Source organism: Crocuta crocuta, unplaced genomic scaffold, assembly GCF_008692635.1.
Source record: "Crocuta crocuta isolate KB4526 unplaced genomic scaffold, BGI_CrCroc_1.0 scaffold374, whole genome shotgun sequence".
In the NCBI taxonomy this organism is placed as follows: Eukaryota; Metazoa; Chordata; class Mammalia; order Carnivora; family Hyaenidae; genus Crocuta; species Crocuta crocuta.
Window position 1 is genome coordinate 3999402 of NW_027532613.1, and position 19166 is coordinate 4018567.

The following is a 19166-nucleotide window of genomic DNA, read 5'->3' on the forward strand; positions in this document are numbered from 1 at the left end:
CTGTCTTGTGTTTGACTATTCTGTATTTTTAAAAAGAAACGTGGAAATACAGTAGATCCGCTTAATCACCACATTATGATTTAGGGGGCTCTGGGGACATTATAGTCAGAATGGCTGTCTCCACTACTTACTAAGAGTATAAATTTAGCAAGTCACTTAACCTTTCTACTCCTTAAGTATTACATTTGTAACATGTGGCACTGATTTGCAGACTGTTGTGAGGAGTAAATTAAGGAGAAAACATAGGTAAAGCCCTTGGCAGAGTTCAAGGAATATTAGCTCCTCTCTCTCCTTCCTTGATTTCAGCCCTCATTTCCAACAATAAATCTGAACGAAGTCTGGATAACAACGCATGAAAAGCCTTGGTAAGTCTCTGCAATTAATCATATTGCCGGGCAGGAGGCGGTGCCCCCAATATTGACATTTTCCTACTGCCTTCAGCTGATTCACGAGAGCAATAACCAGGACTTAGCTGGGTGCCTATCACCAAACAAGCCTTTCAGGGGTGATCTCTAAATTACTTAGCAATAAGCTTTGAGAGCCAATTCAATGATCTATCCCCACCATAAAAAATTAAATTTTAGAATTATAATTAATCATTGCTCAGTAAGTGAATCTATTATTTAGCTTAAGCAAAGATATTTTACTCCACAAAACACCCCCATTCCACTTGTGGGTCCAGACAAAACTTCTGACTCAATTAATGAAAAATAAGCCCTGGTGTGGGTTTTCCGGCATAAACGTTTGCAGACAACTCCTATTTTACTGTAGCAGCGTCTATCTAATTTCTGATATCCCACAAGGACTGACCATGAGTTGAAGTGAGATTCCTGCCTCCACAAAGCCAACAGATTGGGGGTTGGCCATGCTTTTAAAATATTCCATGCAAAAGTGTTGCCGAAATTTTTCATGATGCAGGGGTGTGGAGCTAGGACAATATAAATTGCACATCTAGACAGGCTCAAAATGTTCCCTCCTAAAAAACAATCTCCTAATAGAAATGCTGTGACCTAGCCAGCTAATTCTTGTGGTTGTGTTGCAGACACTGTTGGGCTGCCTCACCAACCTATTAACCACCTTCAGTTTTGCCAACAAGCTCCCCGGATTGGTTTAGGTGTCCACCATATACTTCCTAGTCATGTGCTTCAGGAAAGTGAATCCAAGCCCCAGCCACGGGTGATCTTATCTTTTTTCTTTTTTGAGAGAGAGTATGAGTGGGGGAGGGGCAGAGGAAGGGCAGGAGAGAACTCTAAGCAAGCTCCAAACCAATGTGAAGCCCCACGCTCATGATGTGGGATCATGATCTGAGCCAAAATCACGAGTTGGAAGCTTAATGATCTGAGCCACTGAGGTGGCCCAGGTGGTCAATCTTGATTAGTCCAAATCAATCATGGAGAGTCCCTTCCCTTTATCAAGATTAGTCTTGAAAAGGCTGTGACCTAATTTTGGCTAATGGGACAGGAGAGAAGTTTGCTGGAGGTGCTTCTGGAAGAGGTTTTGAGTTTTTAAAAAGACGTATCAAAAAAGAGAAAAAGGAAGAAAGGAAAGGAGGTAAGGAGAGATTTTTCTTCCTCTTCTTTGAGGTGTTGGAGCATGAGTATGTGACACTCATATTGCTGTAGGCATCTTGAAACCATGAGGGACCATCCATGACATGCCGAGGATGGCTAAGCAGGGGTGTGGCAGCACTCCAGGTCCTTGACGGGTCACTGAATTGCTAAACTGGCCAACTCCAGACCTTCCTTACTTCAGAATGTCTTATGCCTTGTTTTTCTTTAATCTATTTTGACAATGGTTTTATGTTACTGGTACGCAAAAAAATCTTAGCTGACAGAGGCTGAATTAAATAGTGTAAAAATCTGAGAATGTTCTGGAAACCATGAGTCAACTTTAATCATTTTAGTAAATTACCAGACTTCTCAAGCAGACATAATCTTAATGACTTGGTCTTAAAAAAAAATCATACTTTGCGTATTAGATCTTGATATTTATGCTTTTGACAAATTTCTTCAAAATGTGCAGGGTCGCTTTTTGGGTGAATTTTTATTGAACTCAACTGAGACTAGTAAACAATAGTCCAGATCACATCTTTTGCTATGGCTGTTCATTGTCATTAGTGTAGGACTTTTCTAGTCCAGTATATTTAAGGATTTTTTCCCAGCTTTACAAGCTAGCTCATCCATAATTCTACTTTATTCCCTATATTTGAATTATGCCACAAGTCTGTTGAGGCAATTCTAACTAGCATTTATTCTTTTTTTTAAGGTTAACATTTATTGAGCAGTTACGATGTGGCTGACATACTAAGTGCTTTACCTTTTTTTAATCTTTCATTTATTAAAAAATTTTAATGTTTATTTTTGAAAGAGAGAGAGAAAGAGAGAGAGAGACAGAGCACGAGCAGGGAAGGGGCAGAGAGTGTCACACACACACAGAATCCGAACCAGACTCCAGGCTCCAAGCTGTCAGCACAGAGCTCAACACAGGGCTCAAACTCATGAACTGCGAGGTCATGACCTAAGCTGAAGTCTGACACTCAATGACTGAAGCACCCAGGCATCCCTATCTTTTTTAAACTATCATTTTTTAAATAGAATAATTCTAGGAAATAATGTATAATAAGTTCATGTAATCTCAGTAAGATATAACACTTAGGAGACCAGATAGATGTTTTTGACTAAGGGTTTAGAGGTAATACATATTTTCTTGTTTAGAAAAATTCTATTTTATACTATATGTTTTATTTTGAATAATGCACTGGGTCTGATCTTTGTTCTGAAAATTTACAATGCTTATTTATTCAATAAATATTTGAGTGCCCACCATGTGCTAACTACAAAAATAAGACATGTCTGCTCTAAAGGAATTAGGAATTGAGTAGGAAAGTGGGCAAATAAAAGGACAATTCTAAGACATCTTTTCAAGATTCTATGATGTCCCTTTAAAATTTCTGTTATGGGGCCCCTTAAAAGAAATACCTTCCCTGGACATGGAAGGAATGTTGGAGATGGTTACTGCTAATCAAAATTTCTTAACAGCTTTACTGAGCTACCATTCTACACAATTAATGCATTCAAAGTGTACACTTTAATAGTTTTTAATATATTCACACAGTTGGGCATCCATCACCATAATCAGCTTTAGGGTCATTTCATTAGCCAACAAGATACCTTGTACCCATTAGCCATCCCCCTCCAATGCCCACTCCTCAGCCCTAGGCAACCACCAATCTACTTGTTGTCTCTATAGATTGGTCTGTTTGGGACATTTCATGTTGTGGAATCACACAACATGTATTCATTTGTGACTAGCTTCTTTCCCTTAGTGTAATGTTTTCAATTTTCTTCCATGTTGTTACATATATCAGTACTTCACTCCTTTTTAATGCTAAAAAATATTTCATTGCATGGATATCATAGTTTGTTTATTCATTCATCAGTTGGTGGACATTGGGGTTACTTCCACTTTTTGGCTATTATTGATAATGCTGCTATGAACATTACATGTTTTTCATGTGAAACATGTTTTTCATTTCATGTGAAACATGTTTTCATTTCTCTTGAGTATATACCTTGAAGTGGAATTGCTGGATTATATGATAATTCTATGTTTACCCTTTTTTAAAAGTTTATTTATTTATTTGGGGGGGGTGGGGAAGATCCCACCTGCGTGTGTGTGCATGAGCAGAGGAGGGTTAGAGAGAGAGGGACAGAGAGAATCTCCAGCAGGCTCCATGTGTCAGCACAGAGTCTGATTCTGGGCCTCACTCGCTCTCACAATGGAAATCATGAGCTCAGCTGAAACCAAGAGTTGGCTGCCCAACCAACGGAGCCACATATGACCCCCAAACCTTCCTTTTAAAAAACCGTTAGATCCACATTTCCTGTGATATGTCACTACAATTCACTACAGGGTACATGTTTATTTATTTTTTTATTTTTTTAAAGTAGTCTCTACACCCAGCTTGGGACTCAAACTCACGACCCTGAGAACAAGAGTTGATTGCTACACCAACGTGAGCCAGCCAGGCGCCCCTATGTTTAACCTTTTGAGGTACCACCTGACTGTTTTCCAAAGCAGCTGCACCATTTCACATTCCCACCAGCAGTATATGAGGGTTCTGATTTCTCCATATTCTTACCGACACTTACTATTATCTATCTTTTTGGTTATAGCCACCCAAGTGGGTGTCTAACCGAATTCTTATCGGTTTATAAGACTTAGCAAGTTGATAGTATCATTGGTCTATATGACTTAGCAAGGTGAAGAAGAAAGGGAATGCATCTAGGAAGAGCAAACAGCATGAAGTGCCCATGTATTTAGGTTTGGTTACGGCATCAGACGTATGGGGGCGGGGCATGTAAGAGACGAGTCAAGGGAGTTAGAAAAGGATTCTACTAAGGACTTTGGAATTTATTTTGAGGGAAATAGAAGCCAATAAAGGGTTTTAATCAAGTGAGTGTCATGATCAGCTTTCTCTTTTTAGAGTCACTCTGGGAACAGTATAGAGACTGATATGTGGAGACTGAAATGGAAAATAGAGATATCAACCAAAAGGGTCTCGTAGCAGACTGGGTGAGAAATAAGGGAAAAATGGAGCATGGAAAAGGCAATAAGATGTAAAAAAGGGGGGTGTAATCAAGACATAACATGGAGGTAGAGTTGACAAGGCTCTCTGTTTGAATGGGGATACGGAGAAGCCGAAATAACTCCTTGGCTTCTGTTTTTGACAATTGGATAAACTTATCATATATAATATTAAAACTACGAAAGAGTGGTTAAGATACATATAAGAGGGCTATTGAATTCACCTAGATATGGAATACATTAGGAGGGAAAAAAATTGAGACAGAAGATTATGAGTATGGCTGTAGGTATAGTGAGTTTGTGGGCCTTTGGGAATTCAAATGGAGACATTCAATAAGTAGTTGGATATGTACATCCAGAGCTCTGGAGACACATCTTTCATAGAAGCAGAGATTTAGAATAAGAAAGCACATAGGTGAGAACTGAAGGTCTGGAAGTTGATAGTATCATCTAGAGTTAGCCAAAAGGAGTTGGGGGAAGGTCAACAACAGAATCATTGGAAAGGCAAACATAAGGGATTGGCAGAGAAAGATGAACTTATAAAAGAGACAGAGGTATCTCAGAAAGATGAGAGAAAAAGTATGTAGCACGATATCATAGACACCAAGGGAAGAAAGAAGTGAGTAGTCAGGCAGATTATCAGATAGAGAACATAAAAGTCAAGTAATATTTCAGCTGAGGCATCCATTGTATTTAGCAAAACTTTCACTGCTATAAATACAATTTCAGGAAAGTGGTAGGTCAAAGAGTAAATGAGAGACATACTTCCTAACAGGATAGAACAGGAAGTTCATATGTGATGCAATCTCTTTGTTGCTAAAACAAAGCGATGGTAGGTTTTTTTTGTTTTTTGTTTGTTTGTTTGTTTTTAAGCAGAAAAGGTAAATAACAATCTGGACAAGATAAATCTGAAAATATTTAAATGAAAAAAATAAAATTCAGGAGAATGGGCATATTGGCCAATATTTGCAAATGATATAATCATCTGCCAAAACAACCTCAACAGAATCAATAGGCAAACTATTAGAACCAATAAGAAAGTTCTGCCAGTTTAGAGATTACAATCTTAATTTATAGAATATTGTTCTGGTGATCTATTCCTGTATATCAAACTATCCCAAAACTTAGTAGCTTAACAATAATTTATTAGACCTTACTATTTACAGCACAGGGCTCAGCTGGGCAATTCTTGAGCTCCTCATGACCTTGACTGGGGTCAGTTGGTGGTATTCAGGCTTTAAGATGGCTTAGCCCTCCTTCCTGATGCTTTGGCAAAGACGGTTAGAAGGCTGGACTCAGCTGGGCCCCTTTCCCTCTCTTTGTAGTCTCAGGGCCTCTCTGTAGGATGTTTCCATCAGGTGATTGGACTTCAGGGCCCCAGGAAGGAGTATTCCAAAAGACAGGAAGTGCAAGCTGCCAGTTTCTTAAGGCCTGGGCCTAGAAACCTGCATGGTGTTACTTCTGCCATGCGTTTTTTTGGGTCAAAACAATCGCAGAGTCTGTTTATATTTAAAAGGAAGGGGCCTAGACTACCACATTTTGATGAGAGGAGTGTCAAGGAATTTGTGGCCACCTGTAGTCCTCCACAGAAGCTGACAGAAAGGGAAATGTATGTAATCTCTAAAAATTATGAGATCAATGGCATTAGTAGCAGGAATATACAAAGGACCCCTGCAAACCAAGAAACGGACAGCTCCTCCAGTAAAAACAAAAAGTGGACAAAGACTGTACATAGGAAATTTACAGAAGTGGAAACCAATAAGGCACGTGCGTGCAAAGAAATGCTGAAAATCATTGGTAGTGCAATGCAAATCAAAGCAACAACGAGCTCTCAGTTTACAATAGACTTTCTCAATATGGCATTGGCGATATTTGGGGCCGGATAATCCTTTGAAGTGGGGGCTCCTCTGTGCGTTGTAGGATGTTTAGTAGCACCCCTGGCATTTGCCCACTGGATGTAGTATACACACCAGCTTTGTAACAATCAAAAATGTCTCTAGACATTTGCCAACTGTCTCCTGAAGGACAAAATTGCTCCTGGTTGAGAACCACTGCTTTACACACCTGTCAGCTTTGTTTGATGAGGAGGTTTCTGTGATGGTCTCTGTGAGGGAATAAAAAAATCAACAGTCCTTATCTTTTTGAGATATATACTGAAATCTTGATAGACAACATGATATAATTTCTGAGATCTGCTCCAAAATTAATTAAAAAAATAGAAACAGTAGCCAGGAATAGTTATGATTGGTCAGAAATTGTGGAAGCTGGGTGATGGTATATGGGAGCTCATCATACTGTTCTAATTTTGTTTCTTTTAAATTCACTAATAAAAAAAAAAAGTTACTTTTCTTTTTCTAGTCCTTAAGAGGGGATGTTCACTAAGGTCACGATAAAGTTACACTGACTGTGATTGCCAGGCTCACATCCAGGAAGCATCTAGGCAGACATAACCTACGTTCTGCTGGATTTTCAGTTCTGTCATGAACGGAAGGCAGGGCAGAGCAAAGTTGGTTGCAGATTTGAAAGAATTCTTTTGAATCCTCTCCTACTACAATCTTGTGATGTAGAACTAACAGCAGATATAATGAACTTAAATTTGACATTTAAATCTCGATTAGAAGAAACAAAAAAGGGGGTAGGGAATAGGGGATATTTTCTGTGCTTTCTTTATTCAGATTGTGAAACTGTGCTGGCATCAGCTAGATTCTTAGTTGTGCTTTGAATGTGCTCCCTCCTATGGTCTATTCTGGAAAAATGAAGCTTCTTACTCCTTAGAATCCTGGCCCCTGAAACGGGCAGTTATTAGGATTCCACACACGTGCAGAGTGATGCCCAATTTGAGGGTCTGAGTAACTTGTCATATAAGTTGACTTTTCTGTGCATTTGTATCTAGGAGGGTCCAGCTCAGGTTGATGTCCTGGGAAGGAGTGAGGCTCTCGCTTAAATCCTGAGGGGAAAAGAAAAGAGAAGGAAGGACAAGCACAATCAGTCAACAACGAGGAGTCTTAGTAATCGGCTTCACTCTTATTTCTGAGAGAAGTAAGTGTAGGGAGTCCTGTCAGAACTGAGAAAAGAGGGAAATCATTCATTCAGTCATTCACTTATTCACTCACTCAGTTTACTTTCATCGGAGTTCCTTCTATGTTCTAGGCACTGAGTTAGGTCCTGTGAATATAAGGATTGTAAAGAACAGTCCACCTACTATGTGTTGAAAGTGGCATTTTGTTGTTATAGCTTGTATCATAGGTTGTTTCAAAGTAGTGTCCAAACTGGAAAGAAAAAGTAATCAATTAAAAATACAGGAGTCTACACCTAATACTGGGAAATAAAGGACACAATGACATTAATTCTAATAGGCTCTATCATATTTTAGATTGACTAGAGGTCTACGTGTTGTCAGTTTATATTCTACTAACTTTCATGGCTTTTGTGTGTTTGTGTATTTGTTTGTTTAGGAAAGATTTAAGGGCATGATGCAGATGAATGACAAATGAAGGTAGACAGCCTAAGTCAGAAGACACATATTTATGTTGATGAATAAAGGCCAAAGAGAAGTAAGAGAAAAAGAGTACTTGTCCTTTTATTACTTTAATATTCTACTTCGTAGTAAAAGAGGACGGGAGTTCTAGCTAAAGACTGCCTGTCTGCTCCCAACCACCTCAATCAACAGAGAAGCCTGAGAGGTCTCAGCATGGAAGTTATCAGATTCCTACCTCTAAAAGGGGCCCTGGTATTTCTTTTGGTAACAGAAGGAAACAGAAGGGAAGGTCAGATTACCTGGGAAGGCAAAGGTTTGGGTTGCACGATATTCCTCAGGTCAAATCTTTCCTGGTTCCAGTTGCCCATCAGGGTACGGTTTGAATAGGCATTCTCATTAGTGGTACATCTCCATCCATACTGGAAAAACTTGGACACACTATTCCAATCTGTCCACACTTCTGCATGGCCGTCTGCATTAATGATGCTGCCATAGTGTGGGTTTGCAAAGAAATAGGCAAGGGCTTGTCTCTGGGAAAAGGCAAAAACAGAAAAGATCGTTGCATAAACTAGGGACCAGAAAAGGCATTCATCCTGGGGCGCCTGGGTGGCTTAGTCAGTTAAGCGTCCGACTTTCGCTTAGGTCATAATCTCGTGTTTTGTGGGTTCGAGCCCCGCGTCGGGCTTTGAGCTGACTGCCAGCTCAGAGCCTGGAGCCAATTTCAGAGTCTGTAATCTCCCTCTCTCTCTGACCCTCCCCTGCTCACGCTGTCTCTCTCTCTCTCCTAGAAATAAATAAAAAATATTAAAAAAAAAAAAGGCATTCATCCCTTTCTCACCTTTGGCCAAGCGTAACGTAAGCACACCTTACTAAGGATCTGTGTTCTCCTCCCAGTTTAACTGTGGCTCTGTTTCTTTTCTTTCTGGGGCATGCATCCTTTGACCTACCCTCTCAATCAAAAGTAGCAGAGGGCCATGTACATTGAGTGCCACCCTCAAAAAAGATAGGAAAACCTTCAGTATCCCAAGACTATATGGAAAACAAGGTAAATTTTCAGGAAATTTTGAGATGTAAGACTATAAGGATAGAGAATAGTGCTATAGTCAAAGAGAACAGGGAGAAGTGAGAGTTGGATAACTAGATAACACAACAAATGTTCAATAAGTGATAGCTCCCTTCTTTCTGGACTTAGGTCAAATGCCACTTAGGTCAAATGCCACTTCTTCCATAATGTCTTCCCTCAAGTTAACTTCTCTCTCCTTTGTGTCACACACAATGGTATCCTCATACCTTTAACTTTCTACCATATTTTAGAGTTCTGCAAATATGTGTTGAAGTCTGTGTTGAATATCCTATGTGAATATCCTATGTGAATATCCTATGCTAAAATGCATACATCCCTTGAGGACGACACCTGTATCTTATTATCACACCTTCTTCCTCCACCTGTCCTCCCAATCAATAGTGCTCTGCACATATCAGATGAACAATGTCTGAATTTCATTTTTTTTTTTTTTTTTGGTAAGGAAGCAAAAATCTAGCCATATTTATTTTGGGCCAAAAGGTGACTGTGGTCCCTTGGCTTGGGGGCAAGACAGTACCTTCTCTGAAGAAGAGCATTTTGATGGTAAGTAGCTTGTGTTGTTTGAAGATTCTATAGGACAGTGATGAACAATCTTATTCAGCTCTTCCATTTTTTTGAAAGAAGAGATATCACTAAACCTGGCATTTCCCGTTCCCCAAGCAACGAAAGAATGTAGGTCACCCAGATCACCATGGCCAGGAGGCCATGATTTGGGAGTTACAGTCCACCGAGTCACCTTTCCACAGGTAGGGGGAAAAGCCGACTGCGGCTTTGAAGGTAACTGCCCTCACACTATATGCCTTTGTGAAGACACATGCATGCACTGATGTCAACAAATAGCATAAGGGTGACATTGTTCTTAGGGCCATAAGGAGAGACATCATCATCTACTCAGTTGTCCAGGCCCCAAACCAGAGGCTTATCTTTGGCTCTGATTCTTCTTTCAACCCCTTACATCCGGTCTCTAATTCTTATTGATCTTTGAATCAGTCTACTTCCGTCCCCACTGCCAAGTTCCAGTTTAGATGACTATCAGTTCTTGTCACCATTCTTGCTATAGTTGCCTATCTGATGTCCTTGCCATCAGCCTTGGTCTTTCCCAATTCTTGCTCCATAGGAAAGAAGAATACGTGAAAATGAAAATCTAATTGTGTCATCTTCCTATTTAAAATCTTTCAGTGGCTGGCCACTATTTTCAGAGTAAGATCCAGGCTGTTAAAATGGCTTTTGATGTTCTCTATGACCTGGCCCCTGCTTCGCTCTTCAGTCTCACCCGCTACCCACTCCCCCTCCAAGTACATTTCGGCCATACTCAGCTATTGTGTTTCTCTATTGTGCTTTTGCATATATTGTTCCTTCTGCCTCTTCTCTTTACCCAGGTCAGGTGTACTTCCCCCTTCGTTTCCAACGCAAATTCACTTCATTTTAGGGAATTTTTCCATGTCATCCCAGAACTCAGTAAGGTTATAAATCCTGTGACCCCACTCATAGCACCGCATCCCACGGTACCACGATTGCTTTTGCTGTGCGGTCCCCACCAGACTCCGTGAAATCATAGGCCACATCTTACTCATCTACGTATTTAGCCGCCATCAAGGCCTGGCACGTAACAGCCATTCAGGATTTCCTGAATGAATATAAGGTTAGCAGATGGAAGCACCTGGAGAAATCCCGAGCAGCAGAGACAAGGGGCCGCAGTCATTTCGGACGAGGGTAAGGCTGTGTGACAACCGTCAGCGATGGTCACCTGCAGAGCACAGCCCACCCTCGCGACCTCAGCCCTGCCCCGCTTCTCTCACTCAGAACTCGCTTCGCCCCTGGGCCTGCCCCTCTGCACTCGCTAGTGATTGCTTGTGACCTAATGCTGGTGTGACGAAGTCGCTCAGGGCAGCCTCGGGCTAAAAGGCATTTATTTCGACGCTCCTAAGGGTGTGGGGGAGAGAAGAGACAGAATGGTCCGTGTCTCACTTTTGTACTCCTAGCTATTTCATCCCCCTCCCTCCGAGTCGCTGCACCAGTTTGTCAAAACTGCTGGACGCTGTCCGCGCATCATCAATCAGCGACGCATAAAGAGGAGGCCCGCCAGAGGGCGCCCCGCCTCCCCGCCCTCCACTGAGGAAGTGACGTCAGAAAGTGGTGCCTCGGAGGCCGCGAGAGGGGAGCGAGTCGAGGCCATGGCCCCTCGGCGCCTCCTGTTGGTTGGGGAAGGGAATTTCTCCTTCGCCGCGGCCCTGAGCGAGACCCTGGATGAGAGCGCCAGTGTAACCGCCACCTGCCTCCAGCGCCCGACCGACCTGGCCGGAGATCCGGTGGCCTGGGAGAATCTGCGGCGCCTGCGCAAGCGAGGTAGCGAAGCTCCGCCCTCCGCGAAGCCCCGCCCCCATGCCGGCGCGGCCGGAAGTGGAATGGGCGGGGCGTTTAATTGCATTTGAGCGTCTGGTTCCCTGAAAGCCGCTGGTGGGTTTCAACCTGGGTTGTCTTGCACGGTTCAAGTCAGGGAGGGGTTCGGGTCTTGAGACAGCTTCCTGTCTATATTTCGTGCCAGGTACTGAGGTACGTTTTGGTGTGGACTGCACCCAGCTGGCAGATGCCCTTGAACTGCACCACAGGGAGTTTGATCGGATTTATTTTAATTTTCCGCACTGTGGACGCAAAGCTGGAGTAGCTAAGAACAGGGAACTGCTTGCCAAGTTTTTCCTGAGGTGAGGAAATGAGAACACTCACAAGTAAAATGTTGAAGGTGTACATTACATAGTTAACTGCACTGAAAACATTTTAGTTTGGGAAATAAGGCATACGTGTGTAAGTCACTATGATAGGTTTAGAGAGAAAATAAAGCTCCATAAGAATCCACGATCTAGTTGGAAAGGCAGGCATACAACCCTAAAAGTTACATAAAAGTACAAATAGTAGTTGGGCGTGTAAAGGGAGGATCATCTATTTTGGATAATGCGTAACGGTAGCCGGTATAACATATGGCTAAAAGCATGGGGTGTAGGAGCCAAACTGTCTGGATTCAAATCCCCACCAACCACTTAATAATTGTGTGATTTGGAGTAAGCTTACATACTTTTGCTTCTTCATCCCTAAACTGAGGAGATTAATGGTAGATACCTCAAATTATTGTGAACTAAAAACTGTGCTTTACACTATTCTACCAAAACATGTGATACTGTTGGAGGTCTCTGGGGGTCGTAGTTGTCAAGAAACTTTTCACAGAGCCAGGATTTTAAGTTAGTATTTGAAGAATAGAATTTTAATAGGCGGGAAGGGGAGTGAACTTAAAAGAACAACTCTCAAAGCTGGGAAATGAATCTGTATAGGAACTTTGCAGACATTGACCTTTCTATGACCTGTTCTATAATGAACAATGCAGATACAAAGCCAGATAATACCCTGGTCAGCCATGAGTATCAATTATGGGTTGAATATTGAATTTACATTCTTACTTCCAGCTGCTTCCTATGCAGATTTGAAGTCTGTGGACCTTTGTAAATAGATATGATTTAATTATTTTACAGCCAAGCCGTGTATTTACAGCCAACTTCCTATGGTAATTTCAACTTGTTTCTGATAAATTGCTGGTGTCCTCTTCCCTGTTAGCTGTAAAGATGTTCTCGCAGAGGAAGGAGAAGTCCATGTGGCATTGTGCAGAGGACAAGGTGGGACTCCTGCTGATAAGCCGATGAGAGAATGGCACAACAGTTGGCAAGTGGTTGCCATGGCAGCTCTGGGGGGATTCATTTTAAGTGACGTGCATCCCTTCAGCTGTGAGGCTGTGCCAGGGTACAAGTGCACTGGATATAGGTAAGTAGTTACAGAGGTCTGAGCCTTTTTCATCTCTCTTACTAATAATGAAAAAAATCTCATAGGCAAACTTTCCCCTACCAATTTCCTGCTTTGGTCTCTGGAAATACTTGTTTTAAAAATGACAGTAAGTAAATAAGTAAATAAGAAAGGAGGGAAAAGAAGGAAAGAAACAAAATAAAAGAAAGAAAAAAAGGAAATAAAAAGAAAAGAAAAGGCTCACTGACTCCATACTTGGTGACTATTTTTTCCAGGAGTCAAGATAAGTCCTTTCATGTAGAAGGTGCTTTGAACCACATCTTCACCCGGAGCTTACCCTTTGAAGGTTCACAACCCAGAATCTTCAGGACCAAACTGGGTGACCGGTGGTTTTCCTTTCCAGAACCAGAAGCACTTGTAGGAAAGTTGAACAGGTAACCTGCTGTTTTACCAGAAGTTACTTCTATCTCTGGTTGCTTGATGGCAACTGTACATTGAATGGATGCTATATAACTTGTTAATGATGTTGGTGCTGTGAATTCTTGTCAGTCTGGCCCTACACAAGCCTTTTTAGAATTAAAATTTGTCATATTTTCTGGTATAGGGATCGTGGCTGTCAGAGTTCTGAAACACATGATACCTCTATTTATGGTAGATGGGTTTTTGTTTTTTTTTTAAATTTATTTCTAGGGGAGAGAGAGAGAGACAGCGTGAGCAGGGGAGGGTCAGAGAGAGAGGGAGACACAGATTCTGAAATAGGCTCCAGGCTCTGAGCTGGCAGTCAGCACAGAGCCCGACACGGGGCTCGAACCCACGAACCACGAGATCATGACCTAAGCGAAAGTTGGACGCTTAACCGACTAAGCCAGCCAGGCGCCCCGGTAGATGGGTTTTTTTTTATTTGCTTTCAAGCTTACCTTAAAGATAATTCTTTTCTGTATGGCTATTTGTGCTTTTAATTCTTTATCCATTCTAACTATTTATTATTTGAAGTTTAAAAAGTTGTTTTTATGTGTGCTTAAACAGAGGTTTCCTAGAAGCACCTTCATGTCATCCTGTCAAAACCATTAATGAGAAACTCATTGCTGAACTGGGCAAAGTTTTCCCTCTAAAAAGGCTGAAGTGTTCCTTCCCTCTGCTGCCGGAGCGAAGCACTAGTGTTCTCACTTCCTGGAACTGTGACATTCTGTCAGCTGCCTTTTGGATTAGTCTCCATGAAGATAACTCAAATTCTGAGTCCCTGACTGATGGGACAAGACAAGACATGGAGGACTTTCTAGTGTTATTTTCAGAACTTAACCTTCTCAAGGATCCTGGAAGAGATAGTAAGGAAGAAGCTCATGAAGAAAGCTATGGCCAAACCAGGGTCTGCCTTAGGCCTTCTCTCCTAGTTCATGTTCAGGCTGTCGTCCAAGCACCAGACTTTCTCCCAGGTTGCCTGCACATCCTCAGTGGACCTGTCTTTCGGAAGTGCCACATCTTGCCGTTCACAATGCCGGCATTTCATGAGACTTTATTTATCATTGGGTTTAATAAAAATCTGAAGGATGGTTGTCTTCAGTCACTACTGGATCACCTGAAGGGTTTTCTTGATAGCCTTCTGACCCAGACATTGCCGGAAGGCTCTAAGCTGAGCAGTTCAGTGGAATTTGTCTTTCAACCAGATGGCAACCAGTATATTATTAATGTGAAGCCTCATAATTTTGGCTCAGATTGTGCCAAGGATCTGATTGTTGGGTCTGTCACCATATCCACTACAGGCATTATGCACAAAGACCAGTGTTTTATGTTTGTGTCCATGAACTTGGACCTACTAGCCATGCTTGTCTGGGGTATCTCTGACTGGAGGATGCTGTGGACCTTTGATCACCGTTTCCTGAAGAATTTTGTCTCTGGGAACATAGAACCCTTTAAAAGCTATTCCTTGTATCCTCCATGCTATGTTCATGATATTAGTTTTTGGTTAGATGAGAAGAAAGGATTTGATGAACTAGAATTTCACACGGTGGCCCGAGCAGTGTCTCAGGACACTGTCATATCCATAGAGTTCCTCAGTCGTTTTCAGCATCCAAAAACTCAACAGGTCAGTCTCTGCTATAGATTGACTTACCAGACGTGTGACAAAGCCCTCACCCAGCAACAGGTGGCATCAATGCAGTCCCAGCTTAGGAAAGAGATTCAGCAAAGGCTACACGTAATACCTCGGTAGTTTAGTAAATTTATTTCTCTGGAGTGATCCCCGTGGGTGTGGGTGTGGGTGCGGATGCCAATGAAAAAGGCCAAGTTATAACTGGTAGTCCTTTTTGGACTTTGATTTTTATAAAATCTTTAACCTTGTGACTTTGGCCAGTGTTGGTTGAGTGTAGAGAACTGTGGCTCAGGGTGCCTGAGTGACTCAGTCAGTTGAGTGTTGAGCATCCAACTCTTGATTTTGGCTCAGGTCATGATCCCAGGGTCATGAGATCGAGCCCCATGTCAGGCTCTGCGCCGAGCCTGGAGCCTGCTTCAGAGTCTCTCTCTCCTCCTGTCTCTCTCCCCTGCTTGTGCACTCTCTCTAAAATAAAAATAAATAAAAACTATTAAAAAGTAAAAAAGAAACTTGTGGCTCTGTCACTTAAAAGACTATAATGTGATCAGTGACCTTTGGAGTTGTACAGTATTTTGATCCTGAGTAATGACTAGGAAAACAAATACAACAAAACTGTCTTGCATTTTATATGCTCTATTGTGAAGATGCAATAGAATTTGAGTGTCTTATATTTTCCATACTGCTAATTCCTCTTTCTTTAACTCTATTGTATTATGTCATTACATCAATTTACAAGAGTGGTTTTTGGAGTCAGACCAACATTTATTAGCTTGGGTAAGTTGAAAGTCTCCATAATTAGTATTGGTATTATTATAGTATTTACTACATGGTTGACTCCTGTGGGAGTCATGGAACTAGTTAATGTCAGATTTAGAGTTCACACTTGGGTCTGACTCTAAAGCCCACGTTCCTTCTGCCGTTGTTATTTCTCCCACCTAGTCGTCTTCAGTAGTAACCTCTCATCTGTAAACTTAGCCCTCCTAGATTTTGGAGGCTTCTGTTATAAGCATCTCTAAGAGACACTGGGAGACTGGCTCAGCCCAGGACTCTACAGAATGAAGTACTCTAATATTAAGTAATGGATGTTCCTGTTAATGAGTAGTTAGGCTCCACAGATTGGAATTATATTGTAAACTCAGAAGGAAATAACTGTCTTATTTGTTCTTGTATTTGGAGAAAAACGTGGGAAGTAAAGAATGGAAGCCAAGAAACACAATAGGAGGTTATTACGGTAACACAAACAAAAGAAAATGGTGACCTGGACCAGGATGGTAAGAAGCTGTTGGGTTGGGTAATATTTAAAAGGATTTGCTGATGAACTAACTATATGTGCATGGGTGAAGGGTGTGGGGTTGAAGAAACAGAGGAATCAAGCAGGACTGACTCCGTGCTTTTTTGACCTGGAAGAATAGAAGTATCATTAATGGGGATGGGAAAACTGGCATAACAGTTGGGGGAATGGGGTAAAGAACCAAGAGATCTCTTATGGATATATTTATTGCTTAGCCTTCTACATACACTACAAGCGAATAGAGGGCAGATAATGTGAGATATAACTTGTTTTTATGCTCAATAGTGCCTAGTACCTGGACAAGGTAGCATTTGAGCTGGATCTTAAAACAAGAGTAGGGATGTGATGGGAGGATTGTTAGGCAAGGACTGCTGCAGACTAAGTCTGGAGTTCTCTCTTGTCCAGCAAGAGAGCAGACACAGAATTGAACACAAGAGATGCTAATATCTGGGAGGAGACATGTGCCCCAAATGGGTTTCGTCTCCGTATTTATTGAGCACTCAAGGTCTTACACACGTGGTAAACATGAAGAAAACAATTAGATAGTAATTATTAACTTGTGTATGTAAGAAGCAAAGGGTCTGGGGGGGGTGGGCAATGGGAGTTTGTGATCAAAGTATAATAGTATATTGGTGTCAGATGGAAAGTAATTTCCTGCAGGTGATATAACACGTTTCTCATGATCCCATTACACTATCTCTCTAACTTCCGGCACTTTCAACCCGTGGTGGCGGCTTCCCACCCTAAGCTTTTTTCTAACCCGTTTGTATAAGTAGAACCTATTTCCCCATAGAGGAATTGCACTTCAGGCAGAAGTACATATAAGGAAGCATCTAGGGCACTTTTCAGGCTAGTTAGTTGGAATGTAAATGTGTGTAGGGAAGTAGTGGGAGATGAGATCAGATTTAGTTGGGGCTGGATGTAGTTGATGTAAGACTGTGAATGCTAGAATAAGGCGTCGGTACTTCATTTGGCAGACAATAGAAAAACTGGTGATTTTTGATCAAGGAGGCAACATAAAATAGTGCTTTTGAAAATTAATTGCACAGGGGCGCCTGGGTGGCTCAGTTGGTTAAGCGTCTGATGTTGGCTCAGGTCACAATCTCACAGTTCTCTAGTTTGAGCCCCACGTTAGGTTCTGTGCTCATGGCTCAGAGCCTGGAGCCTGCTTCAGATTCTGCGTCTCCCTCTCTCTCTGCCCTTCCCCAGCTTGTGCTTTGCTTCTGTCTCAAAAAAATAAACATTAAAGTCTTTGAAAAAAATTAATTGGACAGTGTTGCATAGGATGAATTTGAGATGGGAGACCCCTGTTAGGATGCTATTGTAGCAGTCCTAGGTAGGGGCAGGGAGGGGCCTGCACTGGAGTGAAATGAGAGGAGGTCTCTGTAGGAGATACAGCTAGTCTGGGATGATGGATACTAATACTTGCCTGTGGGAATTGAGCACTTTGATCAATCTCCATTGTCAATAATTTTAGTATTAAATAATAACCTAGGACCTTGTCAAGTTCAGCACTCTATATAACATCCTAAGTATACAGCAATGTATAGTAAGTTGATCGTCATTTAAGTTTAAAGACCTTCTAAAACAACTTCATTTTTACTCCTTCCTCTGGGTTTTATGTATACGTTTTCATAATTTTATGTATATTTATTCATATTTTACATCTTTTTATTTTTTAAGTCCCCTTAACTAATTTTTTGGATACAATTCACTTTACTACTTTAGTCTTTTAATCTTCGTACTGATTACTACCTTGACTGTGTAATTGCATTTAGTCATGAATTTTTTTCCTTTCAAACTTGTCTTACTTCTAGTTACGGCTTTTACCCTCCACTTACAGAAGTCCCTTTAACATTTCTTGTTAAGGGTGCATTTCTGCTACTGGTACAGAGCCCCACAGGATGGGATAGAACACTGTGGGTGGGGTATCAGGAACAGATGAATAACGCCTGGGAGTCACAGGTGTGCTATCACCTGTTGACATCAGGCGCTTTCTCCTCATCTGCTGGTGGGAAAAGCATGGGCTTTGTAATAAGGTAGACCTGGGTTGGACTATGGCTCCACCTTTTCTTAGCTAGGCCACCTTGGGCATCAACTTACTATAATTTACTTATTGATAAGAACAAGGTTGTTGTATTATACATGAAAAGGATGAAATGTGTAAAATGTTTACCGAATTCCTGTAGTAACAATGGCAGTGCCTGGTGTCTGGTTGCATTTGTGGCACCAGAATTTTTTGGGCTTTCATTTTTCTCATTCTATATCCTGCCATTACTGCTTCGTCCCTCTGGGGCAGTTAATTAGCTACAGGTTGTCTCTATCACACTCACCAAAATACAGGAAGGGCACGGTGTCCGTGACCTTTTAAGGACCTCCCCTCTCATCTGCAGCTGTCCTGTTATATTTAACTGAATAAATACCTCTGCGTGCCTTGTAGAGTTGTTTGGTGACTTTCTGTTTGTGCTGAGAAATGAAGGAAGGGGTGGTGGTCGAGAGGAATATTCGGAGTTACAGACGGCTATGGTTGGGATAGCTGTGGTTGTGAAAGTCAAGTCGCACTTTCCGTTTCTTTTCTACTTTGGGATTTGCCCCAATTGGCCCAGCAACGCTATAATTTAGCCTCGTCTGCGCATGTCAGGGACTTTTGTCCCTCGGCGGACACCGTTGCCAGCCACAGCTATGTCTCCGCGCTCGCCGCCTTGGTAGGGAGCCGAATTCTACCTTTTTTCGCCCGCGCCATGGCGAGCCGGGGGGCTCGTCAGCGCCTGAAGGGGAGCGGGGGCAGCGGCGGGGACACGGTCTCGGCGGCGGACAAGCTGCGGGAGCTGCTGTGCAGCCGGGAGGCGAG

At 42.0% G+C, this 19166-nt stretch overlaps 3 protein-coding genes across 10 annotated transcripts in view; 2 read left to right on the plus strand and 1 right to left on the minus strand.

Annotated features, from left to right (window-relative positions):
• Positions 1 to 5711: 5711 nt before the first annotated feature.
• Positions 5712 to 11166, minus strand: CFAP68 (cilia and flagella associated protein 68). 7 transcript variants are annotated; one of them, XM_077780517.1, is made up of 6 exons: positions 9667 to 9950; positions 8365 to 8595; positions 7790 to 7856; positions 7356 to 7534; positions 6652 to 6691; positions 5712 to 5925 (listed from the first exon to the last, which is right to left on the minus strand). In XM_077780517.1, exons 1-4 carry the CDS (start codon positions 9757 to 9759, stop codon positions 7359 to 7361), a joined length of 567 nt encoding a protein of 188 aa, XP_077636643.1. In that variant the 5' UTR covers positions 9760 to 9950; the 3' UTR covers positions 5712 to 5925; positions 6652 to 6691; positions 7356 to 7358. The 7 variants fall into 7 exon arrangements, with proteins under 7 accessions (XP_077636643.1, XP_077636641.1, XP_077636642.1 ...); XM_077780515.1 differs by having other exon boundaries at positions 5712 to 6024; XM_077780516.1 differs by having other exon boundaries at positions 5712 to 6032.
• A 127-nt stretch (positions 11167 to 11293) lies between these two features.
• Positions 11294 to 15487, plus strand: FDXACB1 (ferredoxin-fold anticodon binding domain containing 1). Its single transcript, XM_077780509.1, has 5 exons — positions 11294 to 11495; positions 11695 to 11851; positions 12753 to 12956; positions 13211 to 13369; positions 13962 to 15487. The coding sequence occupies exons 1-5, from the start codon at positions 11324 to 11326 to the stop codon at positions 15142 to 15144; spliced, it is 1875 nt and encodes a 624-aa protein (XP_077636635.1). The 5' UTR covers positions 11294 to 11323; the 3' UTR covers positions 15145 to 15487.
• A 3454-nt stretch (positions 15488 to 18941) lies between these two features.
• The window catches only part of ALG9 (ALG9 alpha-1,2-mannosyltransferase), a 94454-nt gene continuing 94229 nt past the window's right edge, over positions 18942 to 19166 (plus strand). Inside the window, exon 1 of one of the 2 annotated variants that reach the window (XM_077780507.1) lies at positions 18942 to 19020. In XM_077780507.1, the coding sequence (XP_077636633.1) occupies positions 18950 to 19020 (71 nt within the window). In that variant the 5' untranslated portion in view covers positions 18942 to 18949. Of the gene's footprint in view, positions 19164 to 19166 lie in introns of both variants that reach the window. The other variant, XM_077780508.1, reaches the window with a different exon arrangement.